This window comes from Eimeria tenella, genomic scaffold (assembly GCF_000499545.2).
Source record: "Eimeria tenella Houghton genomic scaffold, Eth_scaff85, whole genome shotgun sequence".
In the NCBI taxonomy this organism is placed as follows: domain Eukaryota; phylum Apicomplexa; class Conoidasida; order Eucoccidiorida; family Eimeriidae; genus Eimeria; species Eimeria tenella.
Window position 1 is genome coordinate 93,368 of NW_013545963.1, and position 23,584 is coordinate 116,951.

Below are 23,584 nucleotides of genomic sequence, written 5' to 3' on the forward strand. Positions count from 1 at the left end.
GCATCAAAGACTCTGTGAATAGTGGAGTAGCAATAGCAGCAACACATAGCACGAGCGCGCAGCACGTGGTATGGCCCACTGCAACACGCGAAGGGTCGCCGGTCCATACAGGCCAGATATGTGGGTTTACCTAAGGTTAGCGAGACTCTTTTCTGCTTAAAAGCTTCTTGGGTGTGCTTATGAGATCCCCAAAGATAGCTTGGAGCTTCCTGAAAACGTTGCTTTGCCTCTGGTGGTGCCGACCTCGGTGGGGGTGAGTGTGAGAGAATTAGAGAAATGACGTGGACTACGAGCCACTAAAGACAACCAGGGGACTACAAGGGTATCTAAGGGCCTTTCGCTCTTTCTAAGGGCTCTTCCGCTGTGGCTTCAGTGCTGCGAGTCACTGTAGCATGCGTGTTTATTCCTCTTCAAAGCCATGGTTCGGACCGCAGCAACAGATTAGCGAGCCAGGCAGTGCAAAAGATAAGATAAAAGCACACAGGTATGAAGAAGTCCACAGAATCACAGGCAGGCACAAGCACGAACAGGCGAATCTGCGCATACGAATGCGTGTGCCCACAGTACATAAGTAGCACGATTTCAAGTGGCTTTGTCGTAATATAAGGGATGGCACCACAGGTTGCCTAACACATCTGATAAGATTTACCCGGAGCACTTGCTCTAATATGTGGCATAAGGAGCTTCCATCTTATGCGCATGCTGCATGTATGGATACAGCGTACATTTGAATCTTCAGCTATTTACTTATTTGCATTGCGCACGAGCAACAATGTACATTTATACGCGCATGTAAATGTGTATGCAACTTCTTTTGCTACTACTGAATTTGGGGCATGCAAGCGGGTTCTGGGTACAGACAAACGGTGTGTCTATTTGTGGAAGCTTCGGATAAAAGGGCAACGCGTAACGAGCGCTAGCTAGATACAGCTACCCGAGGACAGGTCTTGATAATGTACATTTTCTACGCTTAGGTTTCAAACCCCGTAAATTTCCAGTTAGGCCACTGAGACCCTGCGCTGTGTAGCACGGACAGCTTGTTACTAGTAACCGTTCAAGCGCTAGAGCAACTGTACTGGGGTGGTGAAGGCCCTGTATGAGTTCCTCTGGGCCTCAGCTGGTCTTCGATGAGTTCCGCAGGCCGCCAGGTCTCGTTAACAGAGTCTTCCAGGGACAGCTGACCCAAAACATTCAGATATAAGTGGCAGGGGCCCTTCTAACGCCCCCTGCCATTCTTGTGATGGACCAAGGCACCTAGAATTCTAGTTGCATGCAAGCTTCAAGTTTCATAATGCAAAATAAAACAGAAGAGGCTTTCCGAAAAAAGGAAATCAATGAAAGGCTTTAGTGAGTGGCCGTATGGGGGTCTCCTTTCCTGAATCCTTGCAGGAAGCGCCAGCACGGGCATCCTAAGCGGGACTCTTGAAGCTAAGGCGTCTCCTAAGCGTCTTTCAATGACACTGGAGTGCCAACTAGGCTCTGGAAGGATTGAGACCTTAGGCCTGAGGGTTTGGCTAAGTAGTTCATGGGTTGAAGCCTGTGCTCAAGGGTTCAGGGTATGGGTTTGACAGTTCAGGCGCTAGGTCGCTGAGGGACTTGATGAACTCGTCGCCGTTGCCAGCTTTAAAGTACTTCAAGAATATATGCATTACTCTCCTAAAGCAGCAGCAGCAGCAAAAACGACAGCAGCGTTTGTGATGCGTGTACGGGTACGGCAGAGCAACTGCCTGCACCAGTGTTGCGCCGAGATGCAGCAGCAACAACACCAAAAGCAACAGCAGCAGCGGCGGGGACAGTACAGGCAGCAGCAAGAGAGTCAAGCTGCTCAGGGACCAGATATCACAGCAGAAGCCACAGCAGCAACCACAGCAACAGTCACAAAAACAGCAGCAGCAGTAATGCTGCTGCTGCTGCTTTTGCTGCAATGTCTAGGGCATTTTACTGACTCATCCTTCGCTTCGGCCTGTTTCGAAAGAAACAAAAACTGGTTCTCAGAGAAAACCCCAGCTTCCTTCAAGTCCCTTAAAACCTCCACCAGATCCTCATGACTGTATAGGGGAAACCAGCAGAAGAAGCAGCCGCAGCAACAGCTTTTTATACTAAATACTTTAGTACTAAGCTGCTGTAAATGCATTTGCAGCCACAGACATGCGCGCTGTTTCTGCCCTCCTCACATTTACGTAACTTATTTATGTGCTAGTTAATTTTTCAGGGTATTCTCTACGAAGCTGAATATCGTCGCAAAGCGGATATAGCAATGCACGGATATCTCCATGTGATGAATAATTGCGTGCGCACGTGGGTGCACAAAGTTAAGCAAAAGAATGAGCACATATGGATGCATGCATGTGCTTTTGGAGTATAGAAGTAAGTATGCATATAAATATATATTTGTATGCTTCTCCATACTATATAAACGCATATGTGTGTATTCATGCACATGCCTAGAAAATACATGCGTATGCACATATGTTCGCAGGATGCACATGTTTGGTAAGAACCTCTAGATATATGCATTCATTAATATAAACGAGTAAAACTTCACACAGCATGCTATATTTATGTGCATGTATGAATTTGCATACATATTAACGTGTATGAAAGTACAAAGGCATCCATGCGCTTATGCAGACAAGTAGTCATCTACCTATCCATCTAGCTATTTACATATACGCATATGCATGCACAAATGCCCGTAAACCCAGGTTGAAATGTGCGCGGGTGAGAAAACTAGCGAAACCAAAGCAAAAACAAACAATGCGAATCACGACTCCTCCGTCTCAGCTCACAGTTTCTCAACATCGTTCAATTTGCTTAAAGGTCCCACAGAGTACTTCACAGGGCTCTCTGGCTCCCTAAAAGCCTCTTGCAGAGCTGCAGAGGCTCCTGATGAGAGTCTGAGGGCCTCTTTCGCGGGATCGCTACTCCCTGGGAAGACGGTAAGAGCGCCCAGCGACTCGTTCAGAAGCTGCTCACCTGAAGGGCCACGCGTGCAGTGCACACGGCTGCAGGCAGACTGCTTTTGCTGATGCGCTACCTTCACATGTTGCCGTGTGTGACGTTTGGCTGAATTATTCACTATCACCAACGGATTTTGTCTACAAATCTGCCAGCAAACGTCTACAGACGCTTACAGGCAAGCGTTTGCCTACAGGCACGCATATTCATATTGACACATGATCGTGCACTTTCGTCGATTTCATTATGCACAGGAGTGTATACACGCACAGACACTCAGATACATGCCCACAGGCCTAGGAGCAAATATATAACAGCATTTCACACCTGTGCATAATGAAATCGACGAAAGTGCACGATCATGTGTCAATATGCATACATGCACTCGAACGTACACGTAAACATCAGCTAATGAGCATGAAGACCAACACAACGCCAGATTCGCATAACTGTCCGGGTGGATGGCTGCAACCCGCAAGCCAGTTCATAAATGGAAGTGTGTGCGTGCATGTGTCGTTTCATTCGCTTGAGAGCAAACCTTTTTCTTTTGCCCAGCAAAAATGGGCCTTATTCATCAGACAGCGTTTTTCGCTTGCAGCCGTCACCTGGATGGACCTCAAAGGCAGCTCCTCTGTCACGGTGGTGCTCATGTTAGGGGCCCCGTTTTGAGAGCTTCTAATCTGGGAGTCCTGTACCGGAGGGCCCCCTGCTTGAGTAACCGTAGTCCACGGCCCCAAGCAGCGACAGTAGCATTCGCAGTCTAAGCATTTCGGGCAGGTGCAGTAACAGCAGAACTGCCGGCCTGTAACTGAGAGTGGCCCGTTAGCGAGCTCTTCTGGCGTACTTGAAGCTACAACATCGAGCAACTGCTTTGACTTATCGACGTTCAAGGCTGCTGCTGATGCCCAGCTGCCGCTGCTACTGTTGCTGCTCAATTCTGCTATTTTCTCCGGAAGGCATCCCTCCACTTGATTCTGCAGCTGCTGCTGGAATTGATCTTCGCGTTTTGTCCTATGCTGCTGCGGCTGCTGCTCCTCAGGGGTGTGCTGCTGGAACAGCCCTAGAACGCCAGTGTCATGCTGCTGCTGCTGTTGCACGCAAAGCCCCTCATCCTTCCCGTAATGCTGGATCTGCTGATAATGCGATTGCTGTGCTTCCCCCATAGGCTGTTCCTGCGACTGGCCCATCACTCGTTGCTGCTGCTGTTGCAGTTCCTGTTGTTCTCCATTCTGCTGCCGTCTCTGTTCTTCGTGGAACAGTAGGTGAGACTGCTGCTGCTGTTGCTTCAGATGCTGCATCTCCTGCTGCAGCGCCCGATGCTGCTCGATGGACTGCAGCCGATGTTCCTGCAGCAGAAGCTGCTGTCCTCCCCGCAAGATGCTCGACGCGTCACTGCTGGCGGCTTCCGAAGGTGTTGAAGGCTTCTCCGTGGCCACGCGGCCATCATCTACAAACCGGGGCTTGCTAACTTGCTGCTGCTGCTGTTGTCGTTGCTGTCGCGCAGGACAAGGCGGCGGAAGGGCTGGGGCTCCTTGTTTGTTCACCCAGAAGGAGCGGCCAGAGCTGCTGTTTCCGTTGCTGCCTGCAGCGGCAGTCAGAGGGGCGGAAGCAGCAATTGAAAGCCTCGCAGTGGTAACCGGCGCAACTTCAACTGCCCCCGAAAGTGAGAAGTTGTCCAGCTGATGCTGCGGCTGCTGAGGCGGTGAAAAGAGGAGCACGGTTTGCGCCGCGCCAGAGGTGTTTCCTAGAACCTCCCCATCACTCAGTTGCTGCATAATTGCGGGCCCTTGAGAGAGCTTTTGGAGACTCCACGTCGCTGGTGCTGCTGTTCCAGCTAAAGATACGCCTGACAATGCTTGAGGAAGCAGATCATATATTGTGGCTTGTCGTATTTCCCCTTCACTAAGCTGCCGTGCCATCGTCACATCGTTAGCGGGTGTTGCTGCTGCTGCAGCCGCCGCTGCGGCTCTGGCCGCAGCAGCAGTTGCCGCGCTTGCTGCTCCTGTCGCTGCTGCTGCGGCAGATGCAGCAGTTGTTGCTGCGCCCGTTGCTGTGGCGGCCACCGCAGCTGCTGCTGCTGCAGCTGCTGCTGCTGCTGTCGTTTCCTGCGCCGAAGTCAATGCTATTGGACCACTCGAAAAGAATTCCCGGTTTTGCCGCCACAGCGCTCCATCTGCAGAGTGCTGCTCTTGCTGTTGCTGCTGCAGCTGCTGTGCTGCCGTTGCATGTCTAGACGCAGCCCCAGAAACTGGAGTAAGCGTCCTATGGTGGGGATGGCTGTAAGCAACGAAGGACGAAGTTGTAGATGCTGCCGTCGTTGCTGCTGCTGTTGCTGCTGGCTGCACAGCCGACGCTACGGAGAGTGTTGCCCCGTTCGCTGTTGCTTTGTTCACTGCTTCTGCTGAAGTTGCTGCTGCCGCAATTCTTGAGACGGATGCGTCTGTCGCTCCTGCTGAAGGCACCAGTAGAGGTGCTGCTGCTGTAGTTGCTACTCCCGCCAAAGGTGCTGCTACAGTTTCCGCTGCTGCTGTTCCTGCTGTCTCTGCATCGCGTGGAGGAGCTTTTGGCAGACCTGCGAGACTCTTCATTGATCTGCTCGGCATGCTGTGGTTATTATCGTAGCTGCTATCGTTGCGGTGCAGCATCTGTTGACGTGCGACGTTGAGAACGTAAGTTGGGGTCTCACTAGCTGGCCTCGGAAGCAAGTTGTCCCCAGTGTCACCTCGCTTCTGCTGCTGCTGCTGGCAAAGATAGTGCTGCTGCAGCTCTCCAGCCTGCTGTTGTGGAGGCTGTCCATACTGCTGCCCTTTTGGCAGGTTCTGCTGCCACTGCCTCCCGGTTCCTTCTTCTGCACCCTCTGCTGAGTCCCACAGTTGCTGGCCTGTGCAGCTCTTTAATAGCAGCTCACTGCTGCTGTTGCTACGGCTGCTGAATCGGCTGTTGCTGTCTGCTGCTGCTCCAGAGGCATCCATAGTGCGCGGCTGTCGGTCTGCTGCAGAAGCGTTCAGCAAAGCAGTTTCCCACGCCAAAGGCAATAGGCGTTGGCTTTGCTGTTGCTGTTCCTGCTGCTGTTGAAGCTGCAACAACTGACGCTGTTGCTGCTCCTGCTGCTCCTGTAGTACTTGGTGTTGCTCCCGAAGCCGCTGCTGCTCTAGCTGCAAGTGCCGCAGCGGAGACTGGTTGCTGTGGTCCTGCTCGTTCTGCTGCTGGTCGCAGTGCTGCAGCTGCTTCACAGGCTGCTGCTCCAGTTGTTGCTTCAGCGGCTGCAGCTGCTGCAGCTGTTGCAGTGCAGCACCAGAGCCAGCAGAAACAGAATACGACTTCGTAATCCCCTGCTGCTTTTTGTCTCCATCCAAAAATGCCATCGCGCAGGTTTTTGCACGAGTTCTTGTACCACCTCTTACTCCTGCGGTTGTAGCTGCTGCTGACTGCTCCAGCTGTTCCTGCCCCTGCTCCTGCTCCAGTTGCTGCTGCTGCAGCTGCGCCTGCAGCTGCTGCAGCAGATGGAGTGCAGCACTTGAGTTCGCAGCCACAGAGTGAGACTTTACAATCCCCTGCTGCTTTTCACCGCTACCATAAGAAGGTACTGCGCATGTCTTTGCGCGGGCTCTTGGGCCGTCCCTAAGTTCTGTTGCTGTTGCTGCTACCGCTTGCTCCGGTTGCTCATGTATTATCTGATGCTGCTCGGTTTGCTGCCGCTCCAGATGCTCTAGCAGCTGCTGTAGCTGCAGTGCAGTAACAGGGTTAATAGCGGCAGAGTGGGATTTTATGGTATCTTGCAGATTTCTGTCTTCTTCGAAAGAAGGCGCTATACAGGTCTTTGCACGAGCTCTCGGACCGTCTCTCTCGTTTGCTGCTGCTGCGTGTGCTTCCTGCCTCAGCTGCTCCTGTTCTTGTCGTTTTGGCTGCTGCTGCTGAGGCAGTTTTTGTAGCTGCTGCAACTGGTGCTCTGCAGTAGCAGCGTTGAGTGCAACAGAGTAAGACTTCACAATCCCCTGTGGCTGTTTGTCCTCACTAAGTGACGGTACTGCACATGTCTTTGATCGAGCTCTTGGACTCTCTTTCTCTTCTGTTGTCGCTGCCTGTTCCAGCTGCCGCTGATTTAACTGCTGCTGCTCAAGCAGCCGCTGCAGCTGCTGCCATGGTTGCAGCGCAGTGGCAGAGTTAACGGAAGCAGAGTAAGACTTCATAACCCCTTGCTGATTTTTATCTTTACTAAAAGAGGACATTGTATGTGTCTTTGCACGAGCTCTTCCAACGTCTCTTGTTACTGCTGATGTCGCTGCTGCTGCCTGCTCCAGCTCCTTTTGCTGTTTCTGCCCTAAATGCTGCTGCTCAAATTGCTGCTGCTCCAGCTGATCTTTCAGATGCTTCAGCATCTGCAGCACAGTAGCAGAGTTAAGAGCAACCGACTGAGACTTAAGAATTCCGTGGGGCTCCGTGCTTTCTCCAAAAGAGGGCATTGCGCATGTCTTTGCACGAGCTCTGGAGTAGTCGTTTTCTGTGCCAGCTGTTGTTGCTGCTGCCGCTCTTGCTGAGTCACGTGTCTCTCTCTCGGCTCCTCCTGCTGGCGAAGCTGCCCTTTTGTATTGCCACGTGTCTCTGGTGGAGCTGCTGCTCTGCCTGCTGCTGTTGCTCTTGCTTTTATTGTTGGACAGCACACGGGTGCTGGCTGCAGAGCTGGTGGCCCTTCTAGCAGTGGGTGAAGAGGATCCTGCAGTAGAGAGCTGCGTTGTGCGTCTGCTGCCGCTGACACTGCTGCTGCAGCTCTTGCTGCGGGTAGCCGCAGCAGCAACACTGTGGCTTCGCCCTTTCACGGGCCCCCCGGAGATCTGCTGAGGCCTTCTAAGGGGCGCCGAAGGCACCCTCGTGACTGTATAAGGAGTCAGCTTGCGGTGCTTAATGATGCTGCTGCTCCCGCCACTCTTGCTGCCGCTGCTGCTTCTTAGAAGGGCGGTGTTGGAGTCAATGCGAACAGCTTTGCCGCCCCCCGTTTTCGGGCTGCTGGGGTGGCTATTTGCTGCTGTCTCTAGGGGCCGCATGGGGACACGCGGTAGCTGCTGCGTAAATAGCCGCTGCTGCCGGCAGCCACCGCCACCACTGCTGCTGCCCTTGCTGCTGCTGCTGCTGCGTTTCAGCTCCGAAGCAGAGCCCGTGGTGTAAGCTCTACCCCTCACCCTTCCCGCGGCCCTTTGCGCTGGGGCAGCAGAAAGACCTGAGGGACTGCTTCTACTTCCATCATTTGCGCCGGCGGCGCAAATGATGGAAGTAGAAGCAGCAGCCCCGGCGGCGCTGCTGCTACTGCTGCTGTTGTAGGTGTTGCCACTTTTACCGTTGTTGCTACCGTATTCATCGCCACTGGTGGTGCCACTGTTCTTGGTGATGTTGCTTCTGCTGTTGCCGCTGCTTCTGCTGGCACTGCGTTTGCTGCCGTGCGGTGCTGTCACTGCAGCAGCGGTTGATAATGATGCAGCCCGGAAGGGCTCCACAGTACGAGAGCGGTTTCTAGGGGACGCTGAAGGCACTTCAGGCCCCTTACTTAAGGCGGTGCCCAGACGATTATGGCCACTTGAAGAGTACGTGCAGCTACTTTGGCTTCGTTTTGAGGCTCCTCTAGGCGTTTTTCTTCTCCCAGCGTGTCCCCTTGCAGCTGCTGCAGAAGCAGCAGCTACAGTCTCGTCTGTTTCTTCAGCTGTCACTACTGCTGCTGGTGCTGCTGGCACTTGCATTTGCTGTGCACTGTAGCGTGCTACTGCGTCTGCTGCTTGCGGCAGCTCAGCATCTGAAACGGGGGGTGCTGCAAGTGCAGCTGAGGCAGCACCTGATGCTGCTGCCTGCTGCTGTACTGCCTTTTTGATACTGCTCATCTGCCCTTGTGTCGTTTGCTCTGACTTGAAGAGCCCAAATGATGTGGTGTACGCAACTACCGGAGTTCCATTGAGCTGCTGGGGCTCTGCCAGGAGCAGATTTCGCTGTTGTTTCTGCTGGTGTTGCTGTTGTCTCTCGTACTGTCTTTGCACCGCGACTGCGCTGCTACTGCTAGGGGAAGCCGTCACTGAGACTTGCCCACCATCTTCTTCTTCGAGCTGCAGCTGCTGTAGGAGCTGCTCTTGCTGCTGCTGCAGGCTCCCCTCGTACGGCACAAAAGCAGTCAAGGAGCGAGGCTTGGGCTTAAATGTCTCTGGTAGGCTTTGCTGTTGTTTTGGGACAGCTCCACAATGAGGCGAGCTTTGCCGTCCTTTTATAAGACGCACTGTGCGGGAGCCCCAGGAATCCACAGGGCTTGAGGAGGCGGAATGTACTCTTCCGCTGCCCTGCTGCTGCTGCTGTTGCTGGTACCGTTGCTGCGGCTGTTTTTGTTGCTGCTGCTGCAGCCGCGCCTGCTCTCGTTGCTTTTGATGCTGCTGTTGCCTTTCTGGGCTTTGACTAGAAAACAGACTAGGGCCCCTTGCACGCGGGCTGGGGGAACCCTGAGATGACCCTCTCTGCTGCCTGCCTTCCTTGACCGTGCGGGTTTCACTGTTTGTGGCAGTTGGTGTACTTCTTGACTCCTGTTCCTGCGTAGAGCGGGTACTAGCTGCTCTGCTACTGCTGTTGCTCATGCTTCGCTTCTGCCGCCTTTTCTGCCTGTCCTGCTGTTGCTGTTGTTGTTGCTGCTGTTGCTGTTGTGTCTCAATCACACGCATGCGTTTTGTTCTGTGGGCTGAGGGGCTGTGGTGACGATTCTGTGGTCTTGAAGGAACCTGTTGCTGCTGCTGCTCTTGGAGATCCTGCTGTTGCTGATTGGCCGTCGGTGACCCCTGCCGCATTTCTTCCTGTAGTAGCCATTCAACGCTCTCTGAATTCTCTTGCGGTTGCTGTAGTTGTTGTTGATGAAGCTGCTGCTGCTGCTGTTCTAGCTGTTGCTGCAGCTGCTGCTGAAGCTGCTGCTCCAGCTGCTGCTGTAGCAGTTGCTGCTCCTGTTGCTCTACTCCTTCTTCGCAGATGTTTTGTCCTTCTTCGTATATGTTTTGCAATGGCTGGTTTATCTCTTTCTGCACGAGCTGCTGCTGGTTGCTTAGTCTTTGCTGCTGTTGCTGATGGAGCTGATGCTGCTGGTTGTGCTGCAGCTGTTGCTGCTGAATGTACTGCGTCTTCTGCTCCTGCTGCTGAAATACATTAGACGGCTGCTGCTGTTGCCCTGCTTTTCCTTGGACCGTTCCCAGGGCTGCTTCCTGGGCTACTTGCTGCTCGTGCTGCTGCTGCAAAACGCCGTTGTGGCTCTGTACGGCTGCTGTAGCCAGAGTTCGGACCTGTTCCTGCTGTGCTTGGTTTACCAGGTCCTGCAGCTGTTGCAATTCGTGCCTTCCCTGAGATCGCTGCTCTTGCTGTTGCTGGTGCCGCTGCTGTTGTTGGTGCTGCACCTGCTGCTGCCGTTGCAGTTCTACGGCTGGTTGGAAAGGAAAACCTGATGCAGCAGCAACAGCAGCAGATTTCAACTGTTGCAGCACCCTACTCTGCTCCAACAGCGAAGGCAAACGAGAGAGGCCTTCGAGTCGATCTGTTTGCTGTTCCTTGTCTACTTGCTGCTGCTGCTGGCGCTGCTGCTGCGGGGTGCTGCTTTGCACCACAACTGTCTGCTGTTGCTGCTGCTGTTGCTGCAGTGTCTGTTGCAGAAGCTTTACTAGCTGTTGCTGGATGTGCTGCTGCTGTTGCAGGAGCGGCTCCTGTTGGCGCGTCACAGCAAATTCCTGCTCTTGCCATGATATTACAGGTTTTTGTTGTTGCTGTGGCGGTTGCAAAATCCGTTTCTGCTGTTGCTGCTGAATCTGGCCGCTGCTGCTGCCTCCTTCAACTATTGTTTCCGTGTCTGTCGCTGGAAAGAGCAGAAGTGCTTGTCCTTCCGTTGCTGTGGACAAGCCACAGCTCTCTGCAGCAAGAGGAGTGGCTCCCGCGGATGCTACTTGTGCTTCTGCTCCTACAACCTGTGTTTCTGATGCTGCTGCTGCTCCTGGACTATATATGGTTGCCACTGCCTCGCTTACAGCAGCCGTTTGCTGCTTCTCTCTCAGAAGCAACTCCTCGGCCTCTCTCAAGGCCTCAAGCACTACGCTGTCTTCTGCCTGTTGCTGCTGCTGCCATGTCGGTGACCGGCTGTTGCTGCTGCTGGGCATGTGCATGCGCTGTTGAGCGATTGCAGAGGCCAGACGAGGGAAATGAGGGGCCCCCGAAGTGGGTGGCAGGGGGGGTTGCTCTTGGCTATACTGGTGCTGCTGCTGCAGCTGGTGACGGTGCTGGTCGTGCTGCTGATGCTGCTGCCGCTGCTGCAGCTGCTGCTGCGGCAGCTTCTGCTGCTGCTGCTGCTGCAGTTGCTGCTGGCTGTTAGAAGGCAGGTGCGCAAGAAGCGCATGCAGCCGTGTTTCTAGTTGTTTACGCAGCAACAGCTCTTCCTGCAGCACGAGCTGCTGCTGAAGCGTTTGGGCTCGGAGTGTGTCTGCTGCTTTATGCACTCGCTGCTGCTCGACCCGCTGCTGTGTCCTCCAGCTCCTCTCTCTAGGGCTGTTAGCGTTGGTGCTGCTGCTGTTCTGCTGCCCCGTGGGGCTGCTCCTGAGAGCAGCCAATGCGCCTGAAGGGTCGCGTCCCACCAAGAGCTGGGGCCCGTCCTTGCTCAGTGTAGCATCAGCAGACGCAGCAGCGCCGCGTGCGGCTGCTTCCTTTGCTGGCAAAGTCGCCGCGGCTACCGGTGGCTGCATCTCAGGAGAAGCCATGTCTTTTGCTTTCGCCACATCTGCTGCTGCTGCTGCCCCTGCTGCTGGAGGAGGCGGGGCCTGCCCTGTTTGCAGCAGCTGATCAACTGCAGCGGCGGCGACAGCAAATTCCTTCCGGGCTGCTGCTCCTGCCGCTGTCCGCCGCTCAGTTTCCATGGCCTGTCGCAGCAGCATCAGTAAGTAGTCTCGCTGTTGCTGCCCTGCTGACATCACATCATGCAGCAGCTGTTGCTCCTCGGATGGCAGCAGCTGGAGCAGCAGCTGCAGCTGCTGCTCCTGTGCATTATTAACTTCTGCTGCGCCTGCATCTCTGTTGTTGCTGTTTGCATGCTTTGCATGTCTGCTTTTCACTTGGCTTCTGCTGCTGTCAGCTGATAAAGTGTACCGACTGCTCTCTGGGGTCCCCACAGTTGCTGCCCCTAGCCCTAGCCTTTGCCGCTGTTGTTGCTGGTGCAGAGTGAGAGGCTCTGTGAGGCTCTGCAGATTGCCCAGAAGCTTCTGCACTGTCTCAGAAAAGGTCGAGGATTCACTTGTGGCTTCTACTGTAGTTGAGCTAAGGGGTGCGCTAGCCTCAGCAAGGGAGCCCCTGTCCTCTCTTAGGGCCCCCCTATTGTGGAGGTCCAAAGGAAAAGAGGCCACTCCAGGCTGAGAGCCAACCCTACGCCTGAAGCGCATATAGAGCAGTGGAGCTGCTTACTGCATGCTGTTGCTGCACCGGCTGCTGCTACTGCACTTTCCTCTTGTGCTGCTTCGAAGGCCACTGCAGTGAAAGAAACCGCACCACCACAATTACTGCCATTGCATGAGCACCGTCGGCCACGGCGGCATACGCCCTCACACGAAAGGCAGAGCCAAGCCAGACGACAAAGCAGGCTAGGAAGCAAAGGAGTCAAATGAAGCAGCAAAAAAGCTGGCAAAGAAGCAAGCAAAAAGAAAAGCAACGGCAACACAAGGAAAGACAGTTAAGTAATCCAACCCGTAGGAGCGCGTAGCCGAGAGCACTGTTGGTTCATCGGTGCTAACGCTTCCACCTGCGGATGAAGCAGCAGCAACAGAAGCACTATGCAATATCGCAGCAGCAGCTGCGGAGACACTGGCATTGTAACAGCAGCACGAGCACTGGCCGCCGCAGCAGAAGCAGCAGCAATAGCAACAAAATAAACAGTTCCAGGAACAGCAGTAGTAGCAGCAGTAGGAGCAACAACCTTGGCAGCAACTGTGTTTGTCTCACTCCACGTTAGGCTCTGACTGCGCCTTGAAGGTATCCTGGAGCGCAAAACAGAGCAGCAGCGCTCAGGTCTTCACGCACTCATTAGCTTTTTAGCCGGCTTCTTCCTGCATATGTTTGTGTGTTTACTTTTCTGCAGTTTCTTCCTCTTCATTCTGTTGTGTTTGTTTGCTGAGACTGCTTCCTTTTGGTAGTTCTGCTGCCGCTATAACCGTTTTTCAATGCATAAAGGTGAGCAGCACAAAGCTAGCACGAATTGCAGTTTACTTCGAGCAGACTCTGCGTACATGTAGGCATGTGAGTTGTTCCCTCTCTGTGGGATTGTAGCAGCAGTGTGCTGCTGCTGCAGGTGGCCGTGTTTGCCGATGCTTCCGTTGCTGTTGCTGCTGCTGCTGCGGCTTAGAGAAAACTGCATCAAGTTGCGGCGGCTCGCTGCACCGGAGACCCGCTGAAGCTGCCGGATTGCTCCTGTCAGCCACGCAGATAAGCACAGATTCAAAACCACAGAAGTGCTTATGCTGCTACTGCCGGGTTAGTGGTGGCAATGGCGGTTAAGAATGTCGTAAGAGAGTACAGTCACATGCGTGCAACAATGCCCCCGATTCTGAGGCTGCAGGAGCTGATACTGCTGCTGCTGGCATAGATGGGGCTGCTGAAGCTGCTGCTGCTGAGGCTGCCGCGGCTGCTGCTGATGATTGTGATGATCTGCAGAGGCGAGATGCAAAACGAGTCTTTTAATCTTCTTAGTCGTAATCCTGTTTTTCAAGTTGCTACTGCTAGCTAAAGGCTCAGTGGGTTCTGCAGTTCTTTCTTGAAGCCCTGATGCTGCTGGTACTGCAGCTCCTGGTGTTGCCAATGGCACCAGCACCAGCAGCAGAGTAAGCAACGCTTGCAGTGGCAACTCAGATTTCTTATTGTTTCTGCTTTTGGTTCTGGCATTGCCGTTCCTGCTGCTGTTCCTGTTGCTGCTGCTTCCGTCCCTCCTGCTTTTATTGCTCTTGCTGGTACTGTTGTTGCATTTCCCTGGTTGCTGCCCTGCTTGGGCGACCACTTTATATACTTACAAATTAATACACCAAAAGGGCTTCCTCCGATTCAGTGTGAGCTGAGTTTGCTGCTCAGGATTTAGGGCTTAGGATTAAAGGTTTAGGAAGTGCGATCTAGAGTTTAGTGCTTGGGGTTTGAGAGGACCTGCTTGGATTTTCCATGAGGCCTCCAAAAGTGTATCATCGCCGCCCACACCAAAGTGCATTTTATTCGCTGCTGTTGGTCCTGCTTCGGCTACGCAGCAATGTTGCAGCAGCAACGCTGCCGCGGCAAATGTAAAGTTCGTCGCTGTTTTTGCTGAAACAGGAGTGATCTGCAGCGGAGATTTTAAACTACTCTGTTACTGATGCTGCTGGAGCCTGTGCTGCTTCTACTGCTGCTGAGGAGCTGTTCGCTGCTGCTGCAGATGCTCCAGTGCTTGCTGCCGCTGCTGTAGCCCAACCGTTTCGTCTACGGGCCTAGCATCCGTCATGGAGACTATTCCACCCGTAGAGTGGGCATGATACAAATGCATCCCCCGAAAATTCAGAATATATAGATCACAGATTAGTGCTTGCTGTTTAGAATCTGCGGTTTGGGGCCTGGAGCATTTCTGAAGCGCCTGTGGCTGCGCATCCCAATGGATAAAGTAGCTGATCCAAACTCGAAGAGATGCTAAAAGGTTTTCTGCAACTTCTCCTGCATTTACTCCTGGTTTCGCTGATTCTTCTGCTCCAGTACCGGAGGTGACCTTGATGGCTTCCGCGACCAGCGTGCTCGGGTCTAGCGAGTGTGTGTTTTGTGTCTATGCGCCGCTTACTCGTCCCTTCAAACGATTTGCTCTGCAGAAATATTAAAAACAAAATACATTACTGCTTAGTTCAACTATCAACTTGGACTTCCCCGCTGCAGCTGCATCAGGAAGCCATAGCAACAGCAACAGAAAGGGATCGGTGCGTGAGCATCGGCAGCAGCAGCCCCAGTAATTTAAGTCTTTGGTTTAGTGGTTTTTTCGCTCTCCGCGCAATAGAAAATTTGTTGAACTAGTAAGAAAATAGATGTTAGTAATCCTACAAATAAAGATAGAGGCGTCATGTTGTTGCGTATGAGTTTAGTAGACACTCACCAAGCCAAGGTGCCCTCTGGTGTAATAGCTGGCTTGGTCATCCCTCCTGGTATGGCTTTTCCTGCTATTTGCGGCACTACTCCCACCCCCACTACTTTCAAGATTGTTATGCTTTTTGCTTTGATGTTGCCCTCATTTCAGCGTGCTTGGCGATGGGGTCTCAGTCTGCTCACACTATCATGTGAGGCTACTGATCGCTCTTAGCCGCCATCAAGCCGAACACAATATAAGGCTTTTAACGCATCACCAGCACACTACGAGGATATATCTTGCTTCAAACATTCTGGCCTTTATGCCGCCTACATCCAGTTATCGCTGCACTGACTTTCAGGGTTCGTTGGTGCTTGGAGCATTTACTTCCGCCCAAAAACTTTGCTTGCGGATTAATAGATGGCACGTAAAGGACCCCCGACACCGGGCAGCCTTTCGAGGGGATCCCTGGAGGACCATAATGACGGATCTCCTGCAGGATTATCTGAGGGTCTTCCTGGGGGACCCTCGTCACAGTTGAACAGTCGGCTGGCCCTTGTGCGGTATTTGCTCTACCAAGTCAGGACTAGCAGGAGTGCGTACTACCCGGAGAGTAGCAGCGTTGGGGGGGACCCTACCAGTGGGGCAGCCTTCGGGCACATCTGGGGTGCTTCAGAGAAAGCTGCTGGAGACAGCGCTGCTGATATTGCAGCTGCTGGGGCTGCGGGTCTCGCGGACGCTCTCGATCCCTCAGTACCCGTATCGGTCTTGCTGCAGTCTGTAGCTGTTCCCAAACTCCCGCCCGACGTTGCTGCTTCTGATTGTCCACTAGCACCAGCATCCTCTCCACCGCGAGGGCCCGCAGCAGCAGCAGCAGCAGCAAGCTGGCCATCTTGGGGCTCGCTAGCTGCTGCAACGACCGCCACTGCAAGCCACGAGGGCTACGAAGCCCTTGAGTTGTATCTTTGTGAGCGCCTTCTGCCTCTGCTAGATAGCGCCTTGGCTGCTCTCTGCAACTTCGTGGAGAAACTGCAAGCAGACACAAACCAGTATGAACAACACCAGCAGCATCTGCAACAGCAGCAGCAGCAGCAGCAGCGACGGCGGCTTCTCCAGGAACAGCAGCAAGACGACGAAGGCCAGGAACAGCAGCCGCAGGTCGCGGCGGAACTAGATATTCAGCAACAGGAGGGTGAAGGGAAAGGGGAGCGGCAGCACCATCAGGCGCAGCATGACCGCGATGAGCAGCCCCAGCAGCCAGACACAAATTCTGTAGAAGAAAGGGTCCCCACTCCCCGGCTACTCTTAGGTAAGGGGCTCAAGGCGCGATTTGACCCTCTTGTTTGGCTCGCCCAGTATTTGCTGCGACACTCAAAAGCAGCAGACAAATATGAAGCTGCCACCAGTAGTAGCAGCAGCAGCAGCACAGCTGCAGCAGCAACAGCAACGATAACAGTACGAAGGGATGCACCAAAAAATGGAAAAGCAGCTGCACCAGAAGCAGCAGCGCGCGTTGTTCGTGGCGAGCATCTGTGTCACTCTGAGTTGCCTCTACTTGCTGCCGTGGCGCGGCAGGTGAGAGAAGAGAGAAACTGGAGGGCACTGGAGGCCGTGAAGCCTCAAATGCAAATCTACGTAGAAAACTACCTGCAGCAACAGCGGCAGCAGGAGCAACAGGAGCACGACCCACAAGGCCTGGAGAAGAACGGGCACGAGGGCGAAGGCGAGTATTCCCAGCGACAGCAACTCAAAAAACTGCACCGGCAGCAAGAGCAGCAGCAACAACAGCAGCATCCAGATCAGCAGCAGCAGGACCAATGTCCGCTAACAGTGGAAGATCTACACTTCGCGTTGCAAGCCTTAGACACTCTTTGGGGTCTGGATGAGCAGCACGGATTGTTTGCTGCTGTTGCTGGAGCAGACGATGAGACTGAAACGGACCCATGGAGCCTTCCCAGCAGCTCCAGGGGCAGCAGCCACTCAAGCCGGATGTTGCTGCTGCCGCTACACGACCCTTCCCACACCAACAGCGCTAACAACAATAATAGCGCTAGCAGCAATGGGATTATAGGAGCATGCAGTGGGGTGCTTCTAGAGGTGGCTGACAGCAACAATATCACCTTCCCTGAGTTCTGGCGCTTCATTGATGCTTGTCTCCTGGCCTGTCCACCCGTGAAGCAAGCTGCATTTAACTATGCGTTTCAAAGGCTGGCAAAGGCACGGCGGCAACAGGAGCAGCAGGACAAGCAGCAACAGGAGCAGCGGCAACAGCAGCAGCAGCTGGAGCAGCTAGTGCAACAGCAGCAGGAAGAAATAAGTCAGCAACAGCTGAGGCAAGACCAAGAGATGCTGCAAGAAGAAGCTGAAGTAGAGAGTGGGCTTTCTTCTGACGTGCTACCGAGTCAGAAGAGCAGCGAGAACGAGACCCAGGAGACAGAGCATCAAGAGCACCAGCAGCAATGAGCACCAGCAATGAGGCTGTAACGCAGTGAGCAAAACCAGTGACACATATTAAAGGAATAGAATGGACACAGGAGAAACAGCAGCCTGTATTTTTCCAACCAGTTGCACTGCCATTTCTCCGGCTTGTCTGTATCTCTCTATCAGTCCATTTCCCCACATCTCTCTGAATATACATTTATGAGCATGTACACACGTATATGCTCATGCTGCCGCCCCAACTGAAGTATTTCTTATCCTGAGCGTTAAGCCCTGTTGGTCGATGCTGCGCACGAGAAGTTTAAGTCAGAACTCCCAATACCTGCGCCAACTGCTGCGTCTGCATTAGGGGCAGCAACTGCAGTGCTCGCAGCAGCTGCATTAGCAGGCATCCCGTGCTGTCTCGAGCCAGTGCAGTGCTCTTGCGCTCCTGTCAGCCTTTCTCTCGTTCTCTTTTTACCCACGTAGCTTTACGCTTCCACCTGGTTGCCCATATGTGCATAGTCTATTTCGCTCAGTTAGCAGACTCGCGCATGCACGCGTGTACAGTATTTCATGACATAGCGGCATATGATTGGGAACAATGTGGGGCTGGCAGCGCGAAACCCTGTGATAAAGGCAACTCAACAAGCAAGTAGTGTGTGAAAGGCTCGGGATTAGGAGGCAGTTTCGCCGGACGCTGGAAAGCGCATGAATTAGGAACTTGAGGCGCCAGTGTCTCTAAGGCTCACTCCTCCTTTTCACTGCATTTTGTCATTTTTTGCCAGAATGTAGTTGTGCTAGTGTGCATGCATCACGAGCCAGGGTGCCAGTTGCCGTGCCTAATTATTCGTACCCAAGTGCATAAATACACACTTCACTGCATATCTAACACTGTGCTCGTCCCCAGATGCATGAAACAGCCCCTTGCTTTCTCTGTGTATCAAAAAGAGACTCAAGTGAATGTATCTCATTCTACGCTACGCAACAGCCCTTCTCCTGTGCGCTAACGTTTATGCGTGTATGGAAAATCGTGTCCACGTTCGCTTCAAACTTTACTAGTTTTAAATGCGCTCGTTGCTCCTAAAAACTCCACATCTTCTCCTACGACAATTTTACTTGCATTTGGATAGCTACGTCTCAATTCCTATGGATGAACGCGTCGGTGCATCCACATGCATAGGCATATAGAGGCATACACGTCAATGTATCTCAGAGAATATGTATTTTGTCTCCATAAAGATGAGTGTTTCTACTCATTCACTCGTGCACATGTAATATCTGCCCGCTTGTCCCCAGAACTTGCCCATCCGCACTCGGGAGCAGATATTCATTCAACTGAATATTAGTCTTTTGTGAAGACTGAATATTAGTCTTCTGTGAAGACTACTATTCAGTTGAATGTATATCTGCTCCCGAGTGCACACAGTGCCGCATGTGTTGACTAAGTAGATATATATACACGAACACGAACAAACGTAGATTTGAAAAGTTAGAAACGTGTGGCAAAATCTCACGCGCACCTTCTGGAGTCTGGGGTTTGATATGAACTTGCAAGAACACACCAATATATCGAGGGATGCATCTTGTCTATGTATAACTTATATCGTTTCCTGGTTTTTGTAACTCCTCTATAACCTGCATTTTTAATTCGGCAAGTGTGCAGCTACCTACTCGGTCCGCCCATTCGTCGGCCACGTGACAGGTGTGTACTTGTGAGCCTTCCAGGCACCGTATTTTCTCGGCATAAAAAAGAATATTCCTTTTCGGGGGAAACATAGAACCTTTTCTCACGAAGCGTCGGCAGGAAATGGTACAAGCAGACAGGACCACTGGTTACGTTCCAGAAAAAACGCCAGTGGTTAGCCTGTGCACAACTGAGCAAAAGACGGACTGACTGACGGGTAAAAAAGCCCTTTATTCGCACTGCAACGAGAGCCTAAGAAAACGCTACACCAGAAATGAGAAAAAGCCTAAGTCTAGTGAACGGCACTGCCTTGTCCACCGGTCGTGGCTTGTGCCACCACCCAATGCTTGCTTATGATTCCGAAGCCCCAGTCCCGCTGACTTTCGTCATAGCCGCAGCGAACCGAACTTCATAACATTGGCTCTGCTACATTCTAAAGAATACCTGAATTGTAAATACCAAATCACTAGTGATAACTCTGGGTCGAAACGATTGTTAGTGAGGTTTGCCATCCTCGCTGCAGTGGAAATTCGGGCCCCACCGGCGCGGGCCATCAGGCGGTTAGTGGCTGGGGCTTTAACTTAGGTTTTGAAAGGGTTTGAAACGCATATATGCAAAATACGTACAATCAAAAAACATTTTAGTCAAAGGCTCCGCAGGAAGCGGCATTTCCTTAAACGCTTACTAGGGCGCACCCTGAGCGCTCGTGCAGCGGCCATGAGGTCACCCTGTCAAGTCTCTGCATGCCGAATTGCCCTCACAGGCTCCCCTTTACTAGCTTTGCTTCTTTTTCAACTAATGTTTCACCTGCAGATATTTTTCTGTGGCATCAAATTCACGTGTCTGGCCGACAGCACCGCTGCAAGTGCTGTTGCATCATATCACATGGCGCCTTTGAGAGCACCCTAGTAGTAGCCGAACTATTAGTCTTTGCACTTCCATACATCCTTTTTGATTTATTAGCTCTGTAAGCCATTCACGTCGTCCTCGAGTATAGTCAGCACGCACGACCACGGTAAGGCACAAGGAAGCCTCAACTTTGAGCAGTGCTCGCAGCCTGATCCCGATTTTTTAAATCATTCATGCCATAGTTTGCTTGTTTTACTGTGATATGCGTACGCCTTAGCCAGCAATGCCTCCCCAACAAGAGAAGGAAGTTTCTGATGTCTCATCGGACACCGGCTCAGATCTGTTTGAAGAAGAAGAGACAAAGGAGTCCGAAGACCAAGTGCCTCTTGAGCAATTTGCCACCGATGAGAAGTTTGCAACAACTTTGGAGCTTCTTCAGCTGCCGCCAGCTGAAAGAAGCCGAGAAAATGTAGGGATAATGCACAAGCCGTAACCGCCCAAGCACAGGAACTTTCAATGACAGGCAAACCATAAACGCGCAACCACTGCTTGATTCCCTCAATCCCATTCTACTGGCACCACAGAAACCACGGTCATATGCTTTCAGGCTTAAGGAAGTGTGTAACCCGTGATTTGAGAGCAGAGCGTGCACGAATTCCCTACACATTTTGGCTCCAGAAACTGTCTTGGCTCAGCTCCAAGAACTAGCGTAGACCCCGACTAACGGCCCGCTGCTTGCGCTGTTTGTTAGAGTAGTGACTGTTTGAATCTTTGTCCTCGAGCAACTTCTGTAGCCACTAAACTCTCTTCTTTGTAGTCACGGATGCGATAAAAAGCATGCTTTTCGCAGCGTTGATTACCAACGTTGTTTTCGTTGAACGGCTCCTTCATATACAGGTGGAGTGTATTTTTTCGCTGGTAAAAGACAACAAGTTTTTTGCAGAGCTAGACGCTGAAATGTCGCTGGAGCTTTGTCGCCATATGACATACACGACCAAGAAAAAAGACAGAGTCGTGTTTTACAAAGGCGATCCAGGTGATTTCGCCACGGCCACCTGCCAGCGCCTTCGCCACTTTGTGCTTAGCCATTAGGCCTATAGAATTTTGCTGCTGCCGAGAAGAGATACAGCAACATTTCAGTGCAACCGATCGAAAGTATTCGAGCTGCACGTCCTCTTAAAACCTCTTTTATGGGCTGCTAGATGGAGGGTGATGCGCAGTACACCACTGTGTATGAGCCTGGTTTCAGCGGACAACTGGTACCTGATCCTCGCTGGCAACGCGGGGGTGTATATTGAAGAGCTCAAGGATCTTCCAGAAGGAGACGGCGGCGAGCAAGGCGACAGCTCTGCAAACCTGGGCCGTGGTAAATGCTTTTGCGGTGTTGCATCACTCGAGAGCCAGAAGCGTGTAGAAGACGGTTTCTAGAGTTTCCTGTGGGTGTCGGTTATGAATACCTGACATAGTTTACCTGTAAAGGTGAAATACGCACAGTTTACCTGTAACCATGAAGTAAACACATGAAGTGAAATGGCTCACTTGTGCTCAGTTGTGCTCATGACTAGAGAAAAATCCAGCTAAAATTTCGCTTCTGTCGATGGCAGTCAGCGTGCACACGAAAACAGTTTTGCTGCAGGTGCAAAAAGAAAAAGCGTCAGTATACGGAGTTTTTGAAACGAGAGACATTGACGTTTGCATGTGCTTTCAGCAGTAACAGAACCATCAAAGGAGAGACGTGTTGATATGAACAGTTGTGTAGCAGATCTCGGGGAAGGCCATTCCTTTGGCGAGCTAGGCAAGTAAACAAAAAGCTGCACCAAGTCTGCCATGTCACTCCCTACTTATCAATACAAAGTGATACCTATACTATACTAAACTTACCGAGTACAAAACGAACCAAGGGAACTGCTTTTCAAATAAACTTGTGTTGGACATTGAGCAAAATGAACCACTGCGAATTGTGAACACTGTAGAGGACCCAACTGACTACATGGTATTCACTGAATCTTGGATTTCTTTCGAGGCCTCAGCATATTTAGCTTGTGCTTTGTGGAGGCGTTTGTCGATGGTATAACGTGTGCAGGTCTGATCCGCAATGACGTTCGGTCAGCGGCGCTAATAGCACACAGCGACTGTCTTTTCCTAACACTAGATAAAAAGTCATTTCAACACTGTCTTGGCAATTTTCTTCGGCAGAAGACAGACGACAAGGTGAGAAGGCGACTCTGCTGTACTGACAAGATCACGTGCCACACTGTATGCCTTGCATTAGCGCACTGGATTGTCGAGCTATGTTTTTTTCTCTATGAAATTTCCTACTTCAAAACTTCTCTGATTTGCCACTGGACGTTTGAACAAAATTGACCTTGCTGTGAAGCGAGTCAACGTCGCAGATTCTTGCGGCTCAAAACCAGTAGAACGGAGTTGCATTATTTGAATAATGGAGGGCCTGCCAGACTGATGATGACTCCCCTACACATTTCCTTGACATGATCCATAATAACAACGTATATCTTCAGCATAAAAAGCCATTCTGAAATTTGTCTACACAGGTACAGACACTCAGACAGGTTCTGCCAGGCGCCAGAGATTTGCGCAAGCTTGTTGTGGAGCAACTCACATACTTTTTTAAAGAAGCAACGTTACAGAAAGACATGCCTCTGAGCACAGAGGGCAACAAGGAGGACACTTTGTATCTTATTGTGAAGGGTGCGTCGTTTCTTTACTTTTATCATAAAAAGCCTCTTTCTTTCGAACACCGAACGACAGATTCCTTAAAGCGGTGACCAGGAAAATAAAACGTTTCTTTAGAAAGCACGCTACCGACTGCATGGCCAGCTAGCTTCAGGTGGACTGTCCTATTGGCCGTATCATGGTGCAGGCGAGTGTGTACTCCGGACACGAAGGCGGTAGGCAATCACCACTAAAGCCAGCGGCAATATTGACAGACTGTTCAAACAGACGGGAGGAGAGCTTAGTATTCATATGAGCACTGTGAAGTGCAGTTTGCCGCAGAGGTTTAGCAATTGTGACAACCGAGCAGTTTCGTGCCTGAGGAATATTGCCTGCTTCCATATTGCGAACCGGCAATGCTTTTTTCCTTGGTGGTGGCTATGCGAAAACGCATTCATGCTTGCTCTTCTCTGATGGTGCAGAAGATACGTCGGCGATTTCCATTCGCTGTGTGCTGGAACACACGAGGGAAAGTTAGGAGTTGATGCTATCAGTCAGTATAACACGGTTTCTCAGTGAAGCCACCAGCAAGAATCTTCGCGCCGGCGCAACATTATTGTGCTTAACAAAAGCCAGTTTTGCCTGTCCTCTGCGTCGTCGAAGAAGTTCTACGACGCAGCACCGAGAGCATCGTCAAACAGTTGATATGCAGCTCAGTTGCACCGAAGTTACTCATCGCGGGCTGAAGTTGCGTGTTTTGTGATGATCGAAGGTCAGGTTGTGTCTCGAGCTTTGCGACAGCAGCGGGAGAAAACTGTGAGGAAAAATGCCTTTTTCACGTCACGTCCTGTTGTTTATTGGCCAGCAACATGTTACGCGAAGCCATGGAGGACACAGCGAAT

General features: G+C 52.0%; 3 protein-coding genes across 3 annotated transcripts; 2 read left to right on the forward strand and 1 right to left on the reverse strand.

Annotated features, from left to right (window-relative positions):
• Positions 1–1,523: 1,523 nt before the first annotated feature.
• Positions 1,524–12,380, reverse strand: ETH_00000840 (uncharacterized protein; the record flags this gene model as incomplete). Its single annotated transcript, XM_013380735.1, has 4 exons — positions 1,524–1,656; positions 1,947–2,048; positions 2,790–2,976; positions 3,497–12,380. 4 exons carry the CDS (start codon positions 12,378–12,380, stop codon positions 1,524–1,526), a joined length of 9,306 nt encoding a protein of 3,101 aa, XP_013236189.1.
• A 3,095-nt stretch (positions 12,381–15,475) lies between these two features.
• On the forward strand, positions 15,476–17,518 carry ETH_00000845 (uncharacterized protein; the record flags this gene model as incomplete). Its single annotated transcript, XM_013380736.1, has 1 exon — positions 15,476–17,518. The coding sequence occupies one exon, from the start codon at positions 15,476–15,478 to the stop codon at positions 17,516–17,518; it is 2,043 nt and encodes a 680-aa protein (XP_013236190.1).
• Positions 17,519–20,292: 2,774 nt separating this feature from the next.
• On the forward strand, positions 20,293–23,220 carry ETH_00000850 (cyclic nucleotide-binding domain containing protein, putative; the record flags this gene model as incomplete). Its single annotated transcript, XM_013380737.1, has 6 exons — positions 20,293–20,478; positions 20,907–21,045; positions 21,259–21,375; positions 22,093–22,220; positions 22,562–22,718; positions 23,165–23,220. 6 exons carry the CDS (start codon positions 20,293–20,295, stop codon positions 23,218–23,220), a joined length of 783 nt encoding a protein of 260 aa, XP_013236191.1.
• Positions 23,221–23,584: the final 364 nt, after the last annotated feature.